The 19,547-nt window shown below is 41.6% G+C and overlaps 1 protein-coding gene across 3 annotated transcripts in view; it reads left to right on the forward strand.

Annotated features, from left to right (window-relative positions):
• thoc2 (THO complex 2) overlaps nucleotides 1-18,800 on the forward strand; it is a 23,408-nt gene extending 4,608 nt beyond the window's left edge. Inside the window, exons 6-39 of one of the 3 annotated variants that reach the window (XM_037120624.1) lie at nucleotides 97-218; nucleotides 336-469; nucleotides 688-848; nucleotides 1,112-1,204; nucleotides 1,353-1,508; nucleotides 2,213-2,385; nucleotides 2,575-2,770; nucleotides 2,867-2,905; nucleotides 3,068-3,198; nucleotides 4,169-4,270; nucleotides 5,302-5,386; nucleotides 6,029-6,122; nucleotides 6,238-6,318; nucleotides 6,450-6,546; nucleotides 6,682-6,799; nucleotides 6,907-7,086; nucleotides 7,189-7,353; nucleotides 7,644-7,919; nucleotides 8,142-8,283; nucleotides 8,521-8,678; nucleotides 9,033-9,161; nucleotides 9,268-9,399; nucleotides 9,488-9,672; nucleotides 10,237-10,412; nucleotides 10,755-10,857; nucleotides 11,027-11,412; nucleotides 11,569-11,627; nucleotides 13,218-13,253; nucleotides 15,910-16,041; nucleotides 16,270-16,336; nucleotides 16,429-16,574; nucleotides 16,731-16,807; nucleotides 17,767-17,813; nucleotides 17,906-18,800. In XM_037120624.1, the coding sequence (XP_036976519.1) occupies nucleotides 97-218; nucleotides 336-469; nucleotides 688-848; nucleotides 1,112-1,204; nucleotides 1,353-1,508; nucleotides 2,213-2,385; nucleotides 2,575-2,770; nucleotides 2,867-2,905; nucleotides 3,068-3,198; nucleotides 4,169-4,270; nucleotides 5,302-5,386; nucleotides 6,029-6,122; nucleotides 6,238-6,318; nucleotides 6,450-6,546; nucleotides 6,682-6,799; nucleotides 6,907-7,086; nucleotides 7,189-7,353; nucleotides 7,644-7,919; nucleotides 8,142-8,283; nucleotides 8,521-8,678; nucleotides 9,033-9,161; nucleotides 9,268-9,399; nucleotides 9,488-9,672; nucleotides 10,237-10,412; nucleotides 10,755-10,857; nucleotides 11,027-11,412; nucleotides 11,569-11,627; nucleotides 13,218-13,253; nucleotides 15,910-16,041; nucleotides 16,270-16,336; nucleotides 16,429-16,574; nucleotides 16,731-16,807; nucleotides 17,767-17,794 (4,359 nt within the window). In that variant the 3' untranslated portion in view covers nucleotides 17,795-17,813; nucleotides 17,906-18,800. Of the gene's footprint in view, nucleotides 1-96; nucleotides 219-335; nucleotides 470-687; nucleotides 849-1,111; nucleotides 1,205-1,352; nucleotides 1,509-2,212; nucleotides 2,386-2,574; nucleotides 2,771-2,866; nucleotides 2,906-3,067; nucleotides 3,199-4,168; nucleotides 4,271-5,301; nucleotides 5,387-6,028; nucleotides 6,123-6,237; nucleotides 6,319-6,449; nucleotides 6,547-6,681; nucleotides 6,800-6,906; nucleotides 7,087-7,188; nucleotides 7,354-7,643; nucleotides 7,920-8,141; nucleotides 8,284-8,520; nucleotides 8,679-9,032; nucleotides 9,162-9,267; nucleotides 9,400-9,487; nucleotides 9,673-10,236; nucleotides 10,413-10,754; nucleotides 10,858-11,026; nucleotides 11,413-11,568; nucleotides 11,628-13,217; nucleotides 13,254-15,909; nucleotides 16,042-16,269; nucleotides 16,337-16,428; nucleotides 16,575-16,730; nucleotides 16,864-17,766; nucleotides 17,814-17,905 lie in introns of all 3 variants that reach the window. The other 2 variants (XM_037120625.1, XM_037120626.1) reach the window with 2 other exon arrangements.
• The last annotated feature ends 747 nt before the right edge of the window (nucleotides 18,801-19,547 follow it).

The following is a 19,547-nucleotide window of genomic DNA, read 5'->3' on the forward strand; positions in this document are numbered from 1 at the left end:
GGTGTTGCCGATGAATAGCTGTTGATATTCAGATCTGTATATATTAACTAACCACTAATGTGAATTAATTGACTAATTCAAAACATTTTTCTTCAGATTTTTGTTCCAGAGGTCATCCTGAAAGAAAGGCTGGATCCAGAAACCCTCGAATCTCTTGGGCTCATAAAACAGGCCCACCAGTTCAATCAGAAGATTGTAAAAATCAAGACTAAACTATTGTAAGTACGCTGCACAGTTTAGTAGAAATGTAGACACACAAATAGAAAAGGTGTATTTCAGTGTACTACCTCATAACAGTGATCTAATGTTTGCGTCATCTTTTACTTTCTTCTCAGTTACAAGCAACAGAAGTTTAACCTGCTAAGGGAGGAGAATGAGGGCTATGCCAAACTAATCACCGAGCTGGGCCAAGACCTCTCTGGCAACATCACCAGCCACCTTGTCCTGGAGAGCATCAAATCCCTCATAGGTACCAAACAAGTCTCTTTCAGGGTGACTGGTTTGAATGTTGAACTAAACAACTAAAGCTGTATTTGTGCTTTTTGCATTATTCTAGTATTTATTGCATATTCTGGTCTCTTAACAACTACACGTTATTCTTAAATCCTCATGTGACTCTTTCTTAAAAGCGATCATCCTTGTGTGTATCCGATGCCTGCTCAGTCCTCCTGTTTCTCCTGCCTGCAGGATGTTTCAACCTGGACCCTAACCGTGTTTTGGACATTATCCTGGAGGTGTATGAGAGTCGATCGGACCAAGATGAGTTTTTCCTGTCTCTCATCAAGTCCTACATGTGTGAGCCACTCACCCTTTGCCACATCCTGGGATTTAAGTTCAAATTCTACCAGGTGAGAATTTAAAGAAAATGTTACCAAAGACTGTGAAATCTAGAATGTGCCTGATAATTTAAATGTACCCACAAGCAGGTAAATCCAAAGGAGAATATATTAATTTTCTAGCCTGTAGATATGTTTGCTTCCTAATGATTTTCAAGGGTTTGTAGTGTGCTTGTAAGGGCTTTTCTTCCCAGCCAATGACCAGGTATTTGCAAGTTGTGGTTGATCATGTATATTTGGTTTAAGTGATTTTATTGTCTTGTGTCTTTATTCAGGAGCCCAATGAGGAAACCCCCAAATCACTTTACCACATTGCTGCTGCTCTGCTTCACCACAACCTGATAGAGCTGGAAGATCTCTATGTACATGTAAGTGGATGGAACAGCTAGACCCCAGCAAATTGTCACAATTAAAGATATCCCTGCTCAATTTCCTTGATGTGTTAAATACAAGAAGCATCTAATTTTTCCCCCCAGACTGAAAACTGAATTCTTTTGTGCCACGCTGTCATTCCAGCTTATGCCACTAGATGCCGCCATTGTAGAGGAACACAAACGAGACATCTCAGAGGCTAAGCAGATTGCCCGCAAGCTGGTCATGGTTGTGTTGCCCTCAGAGAAAAATGAAGACAAAGAGAAGGACAAAGAAAAGGAGGAGGAGAAGAATGAAAAGGTAGCGAACCATTTGTAAAGATAAGGCTGTAGTAGAAGAATGCTGTCATTGTGGACGGTTGTTGAGAGATGAGAGGATTGGTTTGAGTAGTGTTGACCATGTTGGAGTGGGCTTTGGTTGCATGCAGGTAGAGCATGCTGTGTGGGCATGTAGGCTGAAATGCAGTCTCAGCCTCATCTGCAATCAGTTTATTACTTACTTTATTAAATTTTACCTGCATTCATAAGGACATATACGTTATTAGAGATTTGTCGTCACTCAAATTGCACTCTGCCGTGTCCTCTTGCAATGTGAGTTACTGGCTCATGGAAGAGGAGGTCTTGGCCCAGATATCTTTTATCTGGATATCTGCTGGTAACAATGGAAACTCAAACATTGGCTGCTGCCCCAGAGGCGAAGTCATTGTCAGATCATAGCTGATGAGTGTTGAGGTTGAGAAGGTGTAAAATATGGAAAATAACAAATGAGCCAACTTGCACTCTTAATGACTTGTTTACATTTTTCCGTCAGAATTCTCTCAAATACTGCATCATTGTTTAACCCATCTGCAGATATTTTTAGCCTTCAAAATATGTCGTTATATAGATAAGATTTCAAATTCACATCACTGTACTTTATATGCCACTGCTCTGCTCGAATGAATGAATTTTAGCATATTTGATAACACACAGACTCTCAGTTTCTGCTCTGTTCTGTACCCACAGCCACCTGATAACCAGAAGCTTGGTCTTTTGGAAGCGCTGCTTAGAATTGGAGACTGGCAACACGCCCAGAGTATTATGGACCAAATGCCTTCCTTCTATGCTACTTCTCACAAGGCCATCGCACTGGCACTCTGCCAGCTCGTGCACCTGACTGTGGAGCCTCTTTACAGAAGGTGCTGATTTTTCCATGTTTCACTCACTGCCCACTATGTGTAGCACATAAAACCTCTGATTTCACAGTTTGAACTGATTTCTTTAATTCCCTTTTCTTAATTCCAACATTTAGAGCATAGGAGTTCAGTAAATAGGAAAAATAAATAACAAAGGCCAACAAAAATCACACAGTGGTCTGTTTCTCTCAGGGCTGGCCTCCCAAAAGGGGCGAGGGGATGTGTTCTGCATCCACTGAGGAACAAGCGGGCCCCTCGGCCTGCAGAGACCTTTGAGGACCTACGCAGGGACACGTTCAGCATGCTCGGCTATCTGGGCCCTCACCTCTCCCACGACCCTATCCTCTTTGCCAAGATAATTCGTCTGGGCAAGGGCTTCATGAAAGAGGTAAAAAAAAAAAAGATGAAAAAACTTTAACATAACTACATCTTCACCACATCCTAATCTTATTTTGCCTCCTCTTTGGTGTCCCTTGTCTTTTAGCACCAAAATGACTGCAGAGCAGATGTCAAAGACAAAATGGTATGTACATAACTAATGACTTTGATTGTGACTGCATGACTGTTCTGTAGAACAGTAACATTTAAACAAGCGAAAGTGCATGTTTCGTTTTAATGTACTGGTTAAATTCTGTAATGGAAGTCACTGTGAGGACCTTTTAAGTTGTTTGTGTGTTCCTTGCAGGATACACTATTGAGTTGTTTCCTGAGCATTGCAGACCAGGTGCTACTCCCCTCCATCTCTCTGATGGAGTGTAACGCTTGCATGTCTGAGGAACTCTGGGGTCTCTTCAAACTCTTTCCCTACCAGCACAGGTGATACAAACGCACACAAACACACACTACATGTTGCAGTGTTTAATTGAGTTGTCGGATATTAAACCCTCAGGCGGAGCTCCAGGATAGTGTTTACTAGCTGGCGAGCAAAGAGTATCACACATGAGCGAAAAAAAGCCCAAGCTGCACCTGATTGTTTAAAATGCATTTTTGTGTTTAACAAACCATCTTCTCCACTCCTGAATAATGCCAGAGTTTTATTTTTAGAGCCTTTTGTTTGAATAATCTGGCACACTGCTGATGAGCAGTGACAACTCCACACTCCCAAAGGTTTTGTTTTACTTTAGCTGTCTGTGTCAGTTTGTCGCAGCTAATAATGCACCTTCTTTAGTTACTGAACACAATAGCACTTTGTGGAGCAATCCACTGTCTTGTACAGCAAACTGTTCTGTCAGTGTCAAAGAAAGGATTTGGAACAAACCGAAAAATGCACAAGTAGCTCAGTTCATTTATACGCTGCTGTGTCAGTGTATTGTACTGTGGTGCTGCTATTTGTGCTGAATTTGTTGATGCATCTTGAGCGGCTTTTTAAATATCCCTCGACACCGTCGGCTCCAAGTATGACAAACAGCAAATTACTTACTTAATTTTCAAGTCTACCATTAAGCAAATCTTTCTTTTATTGAACTGGATAGCTGAATGCAAATGAGGTGGAACAGACTCTGCTGTTATCTGGCAGATAGTCACACATACAACAGCAGTTTCACATAATGCTGGACAGGAAGTGGTGATTTACTATTCAAGTACTGTTTTGAATTGCAAGTGTTGTAAGCAGACTTGTTAAGATTATGCTAAACCTGTTTCATTAAAGCTTGTCCTGGCAAGTCTGTAGGTTTTTACAGCTGTTGGACTGTACTTTTTTAATTGCCCTTTTTATGTTAATTGCTTCTGAGTGCTTCTGGGATAAACTTGCAGTTTAAATGTGCTTCCTCAATCTATGGTCCCTCAGGTACCGGTTATATGGACAGTGGAAGAATGAGACCTATTCCAGCCATCCACTGTTGGTCAAAGTCAAAGCGCAAACTGTGGAAAGAGCCAAATACATTATGAAGTAAGTTTCTTTGCAGCACCCAGTGTACCATCGCTGCGCAATCATCTGTCTTTTTACCTTTGGCTGACTTTTGCTGTCTTCAGTCCAAACTCCGGGGCAGTACTGTGTCCTTGTAGACCACATGTTCCTCATTGTGTATGTGGTTGTTTGAAATGTGTAGCCATTCATTCTCACAGCTCATACTGTCCAGTCCCACTTTTTTCTCTGCAGACTGTTGCTTTATTTATAAAAGATCAAGTAAACCTTATATAAATGGGGGGCCTTTTTTCCCATTCATATCAAGTTTTTTGAGTCTTTTTGCAGTTCGCCAGCACATTTCTTATTGTTTTCAACACGTACTGCAGTGCATTTTACCAGCATGGCACAAAAGCAGAACATCATCTTTGGGAAGTCACTTGGATTGGGCACAGCACACTATCAGCAGAAGTTCACTAGTACATCACGTCATCAGCATCTTTAATATGTGCCACTACTTCTTCAATATAGTACCCACTTCATTTGTTAGTTCATGCTGCTCACAGTCAACATCAGGATTAGATTCCATTGAATGAAGACTGTTAATATCTGATATCATTGTCCTTTTTTTTTTTTTCAAATGTTCATTCATAAAGCCACTGACGGTGTAATGTTTAGGTTTAAGCCTTAAACATAGCACATTTTATTATTCATTAGATGTCACTCGGTAGTAATAATTGGATATCATAGTAAAACATGCAGAGCTGAGTTGTTCTGAATGTTTCATTTTTTCACCAGACATTTGAAAGAACAATCAAATGTGAACAGCAATCGAGTGAAAAAGAAGTGGGACTTGGAATACTGTGTTCTTGTTCTGGTTGAGTTATTATTCTGGCACTGTGTTGCTGTTGAAGAAATCAATGACACTACTTTTATCTTAAGCTGACAACCATAAAAGCGTTTTTCAATTCGCTGTGAAGCTCTCAGAAGTGACAGTCTTTGCTTACAGCACTCTTTGCGTCGTCTTGTGTTTTTAATCCACTGTTTCCTGTCTTGTGCTTTCTCCCCCTCCCTAGGCGGTTGACCAAAGAGAATGTGAAACAATCTGGAAGGCAGATTGGCAAGTTGAGCCATAGCAATCCCACCATCCTCTTTGATTATGTGAGTGTATTATGCTTTGATTATTTCATCATGCTTTTAGTCTAATTTTTAAATGATATTCAGGTGGATGTAGCACCCTGCTCGCTCTATATATCAGCCCTCCCCCCTTTCCTTTTAATTTTTCTGACCTTTGCAGTAGCATCTGCTCTGGGAATTGTTTACACCTAGAGCTCTGCTTGCAAATCACACATTCATGAATCAAAGTAAAAGCCACTTGGTAAAAACTCAAGAAATTGGGGCGGCTTTTCCTGCGGCACTGACAAAAAAGAATCACTTGGTATACTTTGGTATGATGCATTTGCAGTCATTTTAGCATAACAGTAACATTCTTCCTCCTTTGGCATAAAATGAATCGTTAGAAACAGTAGAAACATTTTAATTGGGAGCAAAGTGTTGGGCTGTAATGTATTCTCACCCACTATTTCCTACTATTCTGTATTTTTTATTGGCTTAATCTTTGCAATTACAATATCAAAGTCATTTGAATTTTTGCACATCTCTGCCACTCCCCTGATGTGTAGATATTAAAGCGCTGACGTACATGTACCGCAAGAATGACTTGAGCAGATTTGTTTACTCATGGAGGTACTGTATACACGTTATAGTTGTTTTATCTCCTCCTCTTTCCTGTTTGTGTATCAGATGCTGTCTCAGATTCAGTGGTACGACAACCTCATTGTACCAGTGGTGGACTCTTTGAAATACCTCACATCCCTCAACTATGATGTCTTGGCCTGTATCCTTCACTGATCCCTCTTTTATTTATTGAGCCAACCACAGACGTGTGTGTTTTTTGTTTTTTTTTTGGAGGCGGTGGAGTTCTATGCTGTTCTCCTTAACTCTGTCTTCAGATTGCATCATTGAGGCTCTGGCCAATCCCGAGAAAGAGAAGATGAAGCATGACGACACCACCATCTCCTCATGGCTTCAAAGTATGTGGCTTCAGTTAACCAGCCTGTCACTGTACAGCAGTCACATCATTCTATATGCATGCAAAAGAAGAGAAACCTGTTTGATGTTGTAATGAGTGTCTGACCTACACCTGTTCCGCTTGTCAACCAAGGCCTGGCAAGCCTGTGTGGAGCCGTGTTCAGGAAATACCCAATCGAGCTGGCTGGCCTCCTTCAGTATGTCACCAATCAGCTAAAGGCAGGGAAGAGGTAAGTTTGTTCCAAATCACAACGGTGTGACTTGTTTGCATGGATGAACTCCATGTAATCTCTGTTTTGGCCTAAACCTATGTTTCACTCCATATATCAATTTGCCTTTTGTACACATTGTTTCTCTCTCTGCAGTTTTGACCTACTGATACTGAAAGAGGTAGTGCAGAAAATGGCTGGCATCGAGATCACAGATGAGATGACCTCGGAGCAGTTAGAGGCCATGACTGGAGGGGAGCAACTCAAAGCTGAGGTACGCAGAATCAAGTATAGTCATCATTTCCTAATGCAGCCTCTTGAGTGAAACTTGTGTTAACCAGTGCTACACCCGAGCTTATGGTCATTGTCATCTCTCAACAGGGGGGCTACTTCGGCCAGATCAGGAACACTAAGAAGTCGTCACAACGTCTGAAGGACGTGCTGCTGGACCATGAATTGGCCTTGCCGCTGTGTTTACTAATGGCCCAGCAACGGAATGGAGTGGTTTTCTTAGAGGGTGGAGAGAAACATCTCAAACTTGTTGGCCACCTCTATGACCAGGTACGTGCTCACTGTCCAATATATCTACCTATTGCTTAACATTATTTCAGCAGTGATATCCCTGAATTGGTTTATCTGATATAATCATTTGTATTCCTGCAGTGTCATGACACTTTGGTGCAGTTTGGCGGCTTTCTGGCCTCCAACCTAAGCACAGAGGACTACATCAAGCGGGTCCCCTCCATTGACATCCTTTGTAACCAGTTCCACACCCCACATGATGCTGCCTTCTTCCTGTCTCGCCCAATGTACGCCCATCAGATTTTGGTGAGTGGACTTTTTGGTGTCCATAACATTGAGACAATGATTTGTTGTTTTAAAGAATTGTGTGCTGATGATACATTTACATTCTCCATTTTGAACGTTGGAGCTGGTGTAGGTTGACTCAGTGTCTGATGCTACCTAAATGGAGCAGTGTTAAAGCTGCCCTAAAGCTGATCCCCATTGTTGGAACAGAAACAAGAAAAGGAGAGCTTGAAGATGTTTGAAAGCGTTTTAAAGCTGCCTGTATTCAAAGGCAGAAATTCACATTCAAATCTTTAATGCTTTCTCCGCAGTCTAAGTATGATGAGCTGAAGAAAGCAGAGAAGGGCAACAAGCAGCAGCAGAAGGTACACAAGTATGTGGCAGCCTGTGAACAGGTGATGACGCCAGTGCACGAGGCTGTAGTGTCCCTGCATCCGGCCAGGGTTTGGGACGACCTTCGCCCTCAATTCTACGCCACCTTCTGGTCACTCACCATGTACGACCTGGCCGTTCCACATTCGGCCTACGAACGTGAGGTCAACAAGCTCAAGGTCCAGATCAAAGCCATCGAGGAAAACCCGGAGATAGTGAGTAGATTGACCTCAGCTATTGCTAAACAGCACTGGTGACCATTTTTACATTTTACACTTAACTGATGCAAATGTTTAGTTACAGTAACTGCCTCTGTAGTGACCCTGTACAGTTCACAGAATGCAGCTAACGCAGAGAAGCAACTGATGCTAAACTAAGCTGCCAGTGTTGTACATCTTTAGTGGTGTGAATATATTTTGTGGTTTCCTTTCATGTAGCCCTTGAACAAGAAAAAGAAAGAGAAGGAACGCTGCACTGCCCTGCAGGAAAAACTGCAGGAGGAGGAAAAGAAGCAGCTGGAGCACGTCCAAAGGGTTCTCCACCGCCTCAAACTGGAGAAAGACAACTGGTTGTTGGCAAGTAAGTATCATAAGAAGAAGAACAAAGTGGATCCCTTTAGTGTGAATGATTTTTAAAAACTTGAATGTATATAGACAAAAAAAAGCTTCACTCAAATGATATAAAGAACATGAATTAAGTTTTACTTAATTCAGTTTTAACTCCATGTAGACACAATATGACTGATCACAGCATCATCATTTAAAGTTTATTTCCTATAGGTTTACATTACTAACAACTTTTAATGTTTTCTTACAGAATCCACAAAGAACGAGACCATAACAAAGTTCCTGCAGCTCTGTCTGTTCCCTCGCTGCATCTTCTCTTCTATCGATGCCGTCTACTGTGCCCGTTTTGTTGAGCTGGTCCACCAGCAAAAAACACCCAACTTCTGCACCCTCCTGTGCTACGACAGGGTAAGACATTCATATATACTTGAGAGGATGATAATCAATCATACTACATTTTTATAGCAGTGTTCTTAAAGCTACAAGGTGCCTTTAATTAACTAACATTAGTAATGTGGTTAATGAATTCTCTAATTTGGCCCAGTCAGCAAAACGGTCGTTGAAATAATCAGTAGAATTACACTCAAGATTAAATGTCAAAATCCACATGCACCATCAAGTTTAAGCTTTATAGGGATGTTTAATAATTTCTAGACAATTAAAACCTTTTTTTCTTTTTGACCAGCTTTGACCATCTGGAAACATTTTTGCACTGTGTGGCTTCTTCACACACGTCATCTGAATCATTGTGTCTCTCTGCAGGTGTTCTCTGCTATCATTTACACTGTGGCCAGCTGTACGGAGAATGAGTCTCACCGCTATGGACGTTTCCTCTGCTGCATGCTGGAGACTGTGACCCGTTGGCATAGCGACCGTGCAACTTATGAGAAGGTGTCCACTTTTACCTTCTCTTCCCCATTTACATTGATTTGTATGAAGCATCTTGGCATAAGATGAGTGGCCATTAAACCCATCTCCTCTTTTTGTGTGGTTGTAGGAGTGTGTTAATTACCCTGGCTTCCTGACCATCTTCAGAGCCACAGGCTTCGATGGAGGGAACAAAGCGGATCAGCTAGATTATGAGAACTTTAGGCATGTGGTGCACAAGTGGCACTACATGCTGACTAAAGTGAGCTGCCCTCCTTCAACATTTGTCATCATGCTCTATGGATGTTGTGTAACTATCTGATCATGTCCTTGAACTCTGCTCTATCTAGGCTTCAGTTCACTGTCTGGAGACAGGAGATTACACCCACATCCGGAATATTCTTATTGTGCTCACCAAGATCCTGCCCTGCTACCCCAAGGTCCTGAACCTGGGCCAAGCGCTGGAGTGCCGTGTCCACAAGATCTGCCTCGAGGAGAAGGACAAGAGGCCAGACCTCTATGCCTTAGCAATGGGGTAACACAGCATTGTGTGCTGTACCGCTCTCTGTGGAGCATACAGTTGACATGTGTTATATGAAGTGTGGTAATATTCCAGAAACATGAGAAGATAGGTCCTGAGAAAACAGCAGTGTAGCCCCTGTTACATAGTTATTTATTTATTTTGCGAGAGAATTAACAGAGTATGTCTTCTTGTGATCTGCTTTGGTGTCAGTAACCCAGTTGTTTGAGGCTTGTTGTGAAAAGGGTTGATTAGACAGGCTGTGGAAGGTTGTAACAATTTGCCAGATGGTCACTGCACTGTATTTTTCTGTCTGGAGTGGAAATGCGCGACAGTTTGTTTTTCTTCTTCAGGCGGTAACAATTGACTTGAATCAAAATCCATTCTAAGCGAATTCTGTACTTGCTTACCAACACTTACAAGTGCCCATGCTTGCTTTTATTTATAGCCAAGTACGCAGCCGTTTTGTAATTGCAGGGAAAGTGGGTTACTTTTGTTTACGCCGTGTGACACTCAGAAGTTCGTTTTTTGCGTGTTTTTTGTATCTTGCCATGTGCAAACTCTTTATGCGTCTTACAGTTATTCAGGTCGGTTGAAAAGCCAGAAGGTGCACATGGTCCCTGAGAATGAGTTTCACCACAAGGAGCAGCCGGCGCGCAGTGTCACTCCTGCCAATCAACAGAACGGCCCCGGCAGCACAGGCAAGCCTGCTACCAGCACGAGCAAGACGGATGAGGGGACGTCAGAGGATGGCGGTGAGTGGTTCGGATCACAGCAAGGCTGTTTTTAAATGCAGTGCTGGAATATTTTATTCATTCATAAGTAAGGAACCAGGTACATTGTTATACTGTATTAGATTTAGCCTTGAGCCTAATTTTCATCTGAAGTGCCAATGCTAAATCACTCTGTCATAGATTTTTTTTTCATTATATTTTGTGCAATATTTTCCCCCTTATGATAGTGTTTGGTTTCAGAGAAACAGAGCAACTAAGATATTATTTACTAGTTGATTGAACTCTTCAGTGACACTACAGATCATAAAATGCACTTGAGTAATGTTAATAAATCCTCCATTTATTTTTATTTTTTTTATGCAGATCGGGGCAAAGATAAATCTCAGGGGACCACAAAGCCAGTGAACAAAGCCAACAGTGCAGCGGCCAAAGTGACCACCAGCAATGGGAACGGTGCCCTCAACAGGTAGGCACCTCGAGAGCTGCTCTCACAGAAAGTTATCTCAAACAAAGCTTCAGAACTCAACATGAGTAACATCATTGTGTCCAGCTGTACCTCAAGTTGGTATTGTCTGTAGGTTTTATGATTTAATGGGTCAGAGTTTTAAAAAAGAAAAAATATTTCTCTTTTGTAGCACCAAAGCCGTAAAAGACCGGGACGACAAGGAGAAGAGTGGGAAGGAGAAAAAAGAGAAGAAGGAAAAGACACCAGGCAGCACTCCAGAGACAAAGGCAGAGAACCGCCGGGAGAAGCAGAGAGACGAGAGAGCAGGAAAGGAGGAGCGGGCGGCACGCGAGGGTAAGGAGAAGACCCCCAAGGCAGACAGGGAGAAAACGAAGGCCGAGGAGAAGAGCAGCAAAGACGACAAGGCCAAAGCCGGCAACGGGGAGCCTGCAGAGCCGTCCAGGGAGCGCGATGCCATCAAGGAGTCCAAGAGCAAGGAGAAAGGAGACAGGAGCGCTATGGCCGGATCCCTCAAGTCACCAGTTCCCAGATCGGAGTCAGCCGAATCTGAGAGGGGTAAGGAGCCTTTCTGGTTGTCTGTTACACTTCAGTGTCCTCCACACGGCTCATTAAAAGTGTAGAAACATTTCGACTTGAGACATTGAGGGGTTTCTTCGAGGCTGATTGGTGCATCTCAGTTAAACACACATTTCCCTTTCCCTGTCCTTATAGATCACAAAAGACGAAAGCTCGACAGTCACTCTTCTCCGTCCCACTCCTCGTCTGTTAAGGTTAGTATGGCTTGAGGAAGGCTGTGCCCGTTTCTTCTCTATCTGCCGGAGCGTTCCCTGCCGTTGCACATTCCAGCAGCCCCGAAGATCACCACGGAGAGTTGTCGTACATGCGCGTGCATGACATCTGGAAAGCCCTACCGAATCCATGGGAGTTGGAAAGCATTCCATGGACATCAGCATAATATTTTGCAGAATTTGGAGAAAACCCCTCAAGGACTTAGCCAAGAAATTATTGTATATATTGAGTATTTTCATATTGAAATATTTATCTATTTTCATATTAATGAAAGCAGTCAGTGTGCCTTGGGAAGAAAGAAATTTTTTTAAGCATTTCTATATTCGGTGTGGATTTTTTTGCTTTTTGGGAATAATATCCACCTGAAGAAAAATGGCTTGCCAAATCAAGAGCTTCACAGTTTCCAATGGCAAAGAATTTTTTTTTTCTTTTTTTTTTTAAACACCAAGAGCAGTGTTTTATTACTTGCCCAAGATAATTTTCCCTGTTTTTGCAAGTCAAGAAGAATCCCTGATTAAAGATTTAAAGTATTTTGCTCTGCCCTCAACGTGCCCGGAGCCAGCGCAGAGTCGGGTGGTGTCCAGCAACCCCTCCACTGTAGGAGCACATCTCTGCTGCGGCTGAGTCATCAGCCCCCCCTCCTATCTCCGTTTGCTAAAACGGCCTGCATGCAAACCTTCACGTCACAAGACGCGTGTCCAGTCAGTCCTGCCAGCCCCGTCAACGCTGTCCCCACAACTACCAGCCATCAGCATCAACAGTCGCACTACCTCCTGGCAAGCAGTCAATGAGAGATCAGCGCCACCAGCAACTGAGGTCAACGGAGAAAATGAATGTCGCAGTTTTGAATCAGCCAAAATGCAGAGGAAAATAAGCCTGCCCCTACAAAGAGAGAGAGGGAGGGAAAGAGTGGGCGAAGCCTGAATCGTCTGGAGCGTTGCCCAAACAACTGGAAGCTTGTGATAGGTCTTTATTTTACCCTTCCACCAGAGAAATAGGCTCCCTGTGTCTTATCCATTCCTGAACTGTAAGTGACAGCAACAGTTACCTATGTAGGGATGCAGTAAAGTACACAAGATATGAGTGATTTGTTTTGCACATGCAGGCACACAAATACACGCACACACACACACACACACACACACATACACACACACACACACACACACGTACACATATACACATACATGTACACATATACACAAAGCACTTGCACTTTAGAAATATTGAATACCAGCTGCGCTGTAGGACTTTTATATTATGCTGCCTGATATTGCAGACATGTCTGTAGTTCTATGACTAGCAGTAATTTCATATATGCTCAGGGTTTTTCTATTCCTAGTATTGACATTCCAGATGTTGAGCTTATGAACTCTCCTCTATGTAATAACCTTGTCAAAGCCTTAGTCCTTGAAGGTCAGAGGTGAAGGGAGAAGTATGCTGTTGGTCTGGCCAGCCCCAGCTCCCCCAACCCCCCCACCCCTTCTTCCAACTCTCTACTGCTGTCTGACAACCTCCCCCCAACCCCCACCACCTCCCAGCTCATCTGTCATCTCCATTCATCCCTACAGGACAATAACAACGAACCCAAGGAGTCCACATCCAAGGTTTGAACTGACTCTGCTACTTGTATCTTCTCACAGATTATCTGTTGTGTGTGCAGCTGCTGACAAGAAATAACTCATTTTACATCTGTCCATCTGTCCATTTGTATTTTATTTTTTTGCATAAGTGGATTGGTTCATGTGTCACATCTACCAAAGTCGACCCTTCAAGCTGCATCAGTCGATATTTTTTGGCCACGAGAAGGCAGTGAGAGAAACTGAAAACACCACATCTCACATACCATCACTTTCAAAGACCTGTTAGCAATCACTTGTTTACACATTCAGCAGACAGGGAGACAAATATACGACCAATTAAGTGTCTGTTTAATTTTCACACCATTTTTGAGAAAATAGGTCCTCCAGCTACAGGTAAACCAGCTTCTGCCTTCCATAAGTAAACTTAACCAATGAGTGAGAAGGCTGCTGGAATTAAAAACCAAAGCAATGATTTAAGAGAAGCTAAAAGGCTCTGTCGAACAGTGGCCATGTTATCATCTCATGCTTCGTCACTATAAGCAACACATGACACATCTACATTACACATCTGGACATACACGACTTTCCAATTTAAAAACTAAAGCTCTGTCCCTGAGTTAGTAACTTGACGACACAAATTCATTGTCGACAACAAAAATCATCATAGTTGTGGGTCTCATCACGTTTTGTTTGTCTCAATAATGAATCACATTTGGTGTTCTCAATTTAAAGTTGGAGTTGGTAAGATTGGAGCATGCTAAACAAAAAAAAATCCCTCCAGAGCCACTTGCCTATACAGACACAAGCTGCCCGCTGGCTCTCAGTCACTAGCAGGAAGATGTTAGTGTGTCACTGCGTTCAATAAGCTCTCTTAGCTTGACTCTAAAATGGCTCAATATGCCACCCAGCCCTGGCAGAGAGAGACGGGGAGCCTCTCACTCACTTGGGTTTAGCAGAGGCCTTTGACAGCTGCACATACTGGAATTTTTTCTTTTCTTTTATCTGTCACCGCATTTGATTTGTTGCTGGCTATCAAGCTCTTAAAAGAATTCCTAGAAATATGACAAAAAAATGCTTCTAGAATATCTTACCAACCAGAGCTTTAATTGACTTAAATGAAGCACAGATGGAATAAAGTCATCGCAGTAATTGGCGTTTTCACCTGCGAGCTGATATTTGACAGAGGCGGCTACTCCAGACTTGTGTCTATGTGGATATGTTTGTATCATCTGCACCCTGCACTTCTGTCTGTCGATCACTGTCTCTGTGAGTCACTGATGTGAAGCAATGAAATATGAAGTCATGGCAGGTTGTGTATTGTAAAAAACTGTTGGGGGTGAAATGTTTCACTGAAAGCTGTTATTTTGAAAAACATCAGTCACTGATCAGCATGTGCCTGCTGAGAATCATATTCATGTTCAGAATATAGAAACACTCCCACATCAATATCTATAAATACACTGGTCTTATACTGTATATGTGGTGTTTGGTAACACTTTATTTCTTTGAGTCTCTGTGTTAAGTGATGAAGACAAATGCTATGCAATCACAATTTGATTTGACTTTATTGTCAATTATTATCTGTTTGAATAAGACTCGGAGGTGATGACAAATTCCTCCAGCTGCATTAGTTTCTTTAAGCTATTTTTAAATCTTGTTTACATTCTGTTTGCTATATAAAGGGATGTAAGCTAAAGTGTTGCCGACACTGTTGACATGGAGTATAACAGATTATTAACAGTTCCACTTAGTTTTCATCTTGAGCTCAGTGATGAGTTGATTTATTACCTTTTTTTACTGTGTATTCCTGCTTTAACTTGGAGCTAACACAACTCTTCCAGTACCATTTGAACACCTTCAAAACATGTAATAATTGTTCAAATCATGTTAGCTTGAATAGATGGAACTGCAGTGAGTGTCGCAGTAAAGCTTCATCCTTTATTTGTGTCAGGTTTTGTTGCCCTCCTGCGGTGATGTTATTCATGAAATTCTTACCACAATCAATCAGGTTGATCAATACTGGTTGCAGACCTCCCCGTCTTGCCCTTGTTTTGTTACTGATGTAGTTTATTTATGTGTCACAGAACAATTTAGGGGCCCAGACACACCAAACCCACTTCAAAGTACCAGAGGCCACGAAAGCTTGATTGTTGAGTCTCCTCACGTCGCCTGTGTCTTGGCCAGACAGCTGCACTTGAACACATAGACGGTTATCTAGTTCATTCATTTTACACCTACCTATCAAAACCACGAGCAGCAGTCTGTATATGTTATCCAACAAAGGAAAACTAGAACACACCTCTGCTGTTAAAATAGCCTCTAACTGAGAATATGTTCGATTAAAAAAGCTGCAGATGGATCTGACGAGGAGCCACGGATGGGATATAAGGAGAAACCCTTAATAGATGAACTAATGAATACTAAAACGTCAGGCTCAAAGGACTTTCCATTTTAGTTTTTAGTTCTCTTCCTGTGGACCGATTTGCTGAGCTGAGCAGCCAATCAGAACGCTTTCTTTCACCGTCAGGGCCCAGTCAGCAGTTCTGCTTTTTTCGTCTGCCTGGTGTGTCGGGGCTCTTAAATCTGTTGTGATTTCAGCACTTGATATAAACGCCCTCCTGACAACGTAAACATATTTTGTTTTTTTTCTTGCTCTGTTCATGTATAATCATCTTCGCAGCACCACGCCAACTACAATTCAGTAGCCCGGTCCAAGAGCAGAGAGAGGGAGACGGAGAAGAAAGATTCAGACAGCACACAAGGCCGATCCAAAGAGAAGAAGGAAGAGAAGGATCGGAAAGAAAGGAAAAGAGTCAGTATTTAACAAGATCGCTGCACTTTGTGAAATGGGTTTTTGGAAAGGTCATCCAGTTATTTCCCTTATTGGTAATAAGTTGAACCTGGAGGATCAACAAGCGATAGATTAAATATTTTCCTACATGGAAGTTATTGTTGCTAAATGCTTGACTAATATCTTTTGACTACAGGATTTATAATTACTGCCATTAACGTACTGTATGTCCTGTTGCTTCTCTTTTAGGACCACGCTGTCAACGACCGCGAAACGAGCCAAGAGTCCAAACGAAAAAAGGATGAGAACGGAACCAGTACGTGTTTTTTCAGACCAATCAAATGCAGACGTTCACCTAGCAGGCACAGTGCAAACAAAGAGCTAAACTAATTTTTTCTCTCTCCTCAGATTCCTCTAAAAACAGCAAGAGCACAAGTCCTTCCTGTGACTCCCCGCTTTCAGCTGAAAAAGAGAAGAGCAAAAGATCCAAATCTTCCAGTAAAGAGAAGGCTGAGTCTGTGAAACCTGAGCGGACGTCCTCCGGAGGCAAAAAGGTCAGCTCGGTTTGTCATCCTGTACCAGCGTCACACTCTCTCCTACCTGATGGAAGAAACTTTTTCAGATAAAGCACGTTTTCATGTGTAGATGAAGCTTTATTTTCATTACGGCGGCTGTTTTAACTCGTATGTCTTTGTGTTGTTGTGTTGCAGGAGTCCAGGCACGACAAAGAGAAATCTGAAAAGAAAGAAAAGAGGGATAGCAGCGGAGGAAAGGAAGAGAAAAAGCAATATCCTTAAAACATGACTTCTGAATCATAACTCTGGGTGTGTTCTGCTGTTTAATGTGAGTGTTTTCATATTTGAAGGTGTGTCTGCTTCGGCCAGGTGTTTGGTTGTTCTGTCCTTTGCCATATTAGTGCACATATAAGAAAACTTTTTTCCCATCCAAGTCTTAATTTTATTTAAAAGTAGTTATGTTTCTTCCTCCAACCAGTAATGTGTGCTTTTCTTTGAGGCCATCATTTCTACCCGACCTTGCAAACTGTTGTCTAGGCAACACTGAGCAGGCCGTTAACAGGCAGGAAGCTGTTTGTCACAAACGGCAGTACAAACCCTAAATCGAGCCATGCAATCATAATCAATCTTGATATCCAAGTTAGACATGTTGTTCACATGACCAGCGTGCAAGTAAAATAAAAACAAAACTGAAGGAATATTAACGTGCATGTAAATTTAGTGAGTTTTGGAGGAATTAACTTAATGTTGTCCAGCCGTCTCCAGTGTTTCAGCCACTCACTGCAATACATTTGTTTCCCTTTGACCATTATGAGATAATTGCCTCTATTCATATCTATAATATGTCACTAAACACTCTCAGATGCAATAATGTTCCAAATTGCAGTCGATGCGATGTCGCACTGACAGGCCAACCACAAAGACCTGCTTGTAAACATAATTAGTTCGCTCATCATCAGCTTATAACCGTTGATATTTTTTTTTTCCCCATTTGAGAATCGAACTGTCGGCTCATTTCTGTCTCCAGAAAGTGCAGCTAATGAACTTTTCATTTCCTGTCATGGAAATCAGATGGATTATATACTTTGGGGAGGAGGGGATCACGCCCTTATAATAGCACAGACGCAGCCTGGATGCTTCCAGAGCTCGAAAAAACAAGACGCTTCTGACAATCAATAATCCATTACATGTTTCAGTCAGCTTAATTTACTACTTCCCTTAACAATCATACTCATAAATCCTCTGACAAGCACAGATAATGTGCACTAACCGGTGAAGGTAAGACACATTCAGCTTCTGTGCACACCACTCGACCCACGTGCTCTACATGTTCAGTATTTTTGATGCATTTTCTCTCCTCCTCTTTGTAGAACTGGAGAAGCCGTGTTTTTATCTGCAAGACATCTGCAAACTCCACCTCGTACCACGTTGTTAACTCGTACTCTCATTTCTGCCTGTGTTGTTTTTGCTGTAAACTCCCCTCCCAAGTGTCGTTAGCCGTAGTTATCTCGACTCCACAGATCACCTCATTATTTTTCCGTTTCAGTATACAGCGAGCCGGCTGAGATCTGTTTTGTTATTGTTTCTTTTTTTTATTTTCTTCACTAATGGAGGGGGGGCACGGTGTTGGCGCTCTGATCACATTGTCACCAATCTAATTGGAAAAGTAGTTACTGTATGAAATGGTCTCTTGGTAACATCTGGTCATCGGTTCAATTATCTCATGCTTGAATTTCTTTCTCCCTCTTTTGTATGTTGTCACAGGCTTTGGCTTTTTGCTCGTTTTATTGGAGTTAACATGCTTTCCATGCTCATTTACCTCATATCGTTTTTTTGAGATATTTAGATACCTTTTTATTTATTTATCTCCACCTTTTAATCCGAGTAAGACAGTATGTGTAAGTGAGGAAAATGATACAAAGGACCAGTTTGTATATTGTGTACAATAATAGAGTGAGTAACATGAAATTCACGTCATGTTATTTGTTTTTTTTTTTTGTTTTTTTGGATGTCCCTTAAAGTCCTTCTGTGATTTTGTGTTAATCAGGTTTTTACATAATTTATAAAAAATACCAGTTCGACCTTGATTCAAATGTAGAATTGTAAAGAAAAATCGGTGAAAAAAAAAAAATTCTGAAGCTCTGTACTCCAAATACAACTGTTTCGAAAAATGACTTTTGGAGATTTTATCTGCTGTACTCAATGAGTGTAAGCTTTTTTCAAAAAAAACAAAAAACAATAAATCATAGTTTTCCTAGTGTGTCACTTTTGTGTTATCTGTTACCTTTCTTTCCTTTCTTTTCTTTCCTTTCTTTTCTTTCCTTCCCTTCTCTGTCTGAAAGCTGATTATCCCTCGCGGCTGTAGAAACTGGGCACTGATTTGTACTGCAGGAACAGTTTGTTGATAGAAACAATTTGAATTCTCACTCGTCCCTCAATTCAGTTTGTTGAGCCAGAACACTGACTTTTGAGATGAGTCTTACAGGCCTACCTTCACATTTGACTGTAACTTTTTATAGAATTGAAATTTACACTGATCGTCTATTTTCACCTCTTGTAATCAGCTGTGTGTTCAGATGTAAACTGTCTATAGGTTAATATATAGTTTACCACGCTGGGAATGAAGATCTGGGTAAACTTTTTCAGTCAACTGTAGCAGCTCTTAGGAGAAATTTGTCTGAAAGTATACCCAACTAAATGTGAAGTTATTTACTAAAAGCGTCTTTATGTAATTATGGGACCTGGCACTTAAAATGCCCTTTGTTCCTGATGTATGGAAACTAATTTATGCAAAGTATAAAAAAGATAAAATACATTAGAATAAGAGAAATATTCAGATGTCTGTTCCATTTGCAGCCTCTGATTGAAATGATTGCACCCCATCGAAGCACATTTACAAATACGGGTTGAATTTTGTTCAGCCTTCAGTGTCATGCATTAAAAAATGGTTCATTCAGTTCTACAGAAGGTTTTTAGATCAGTTAAATCCTCACTCCACATTAATGACTCCCT

Source organism: Acanthopagrus latus, chromosome 13 (assembly GCF_904848185.1).
Source record: "Acanthopagrus latus isolate v.2019 chromosome 13, fAcaLat1.1, whole genome shotgun sequence".
NCBI classification, from domain to species: domain Eukaryota; kingdom Metazoa; phylum Chordata; class Actinopteri; order Spariformes; family Sparidae; genus Acanthopagrus; species Acanthopagrus latus.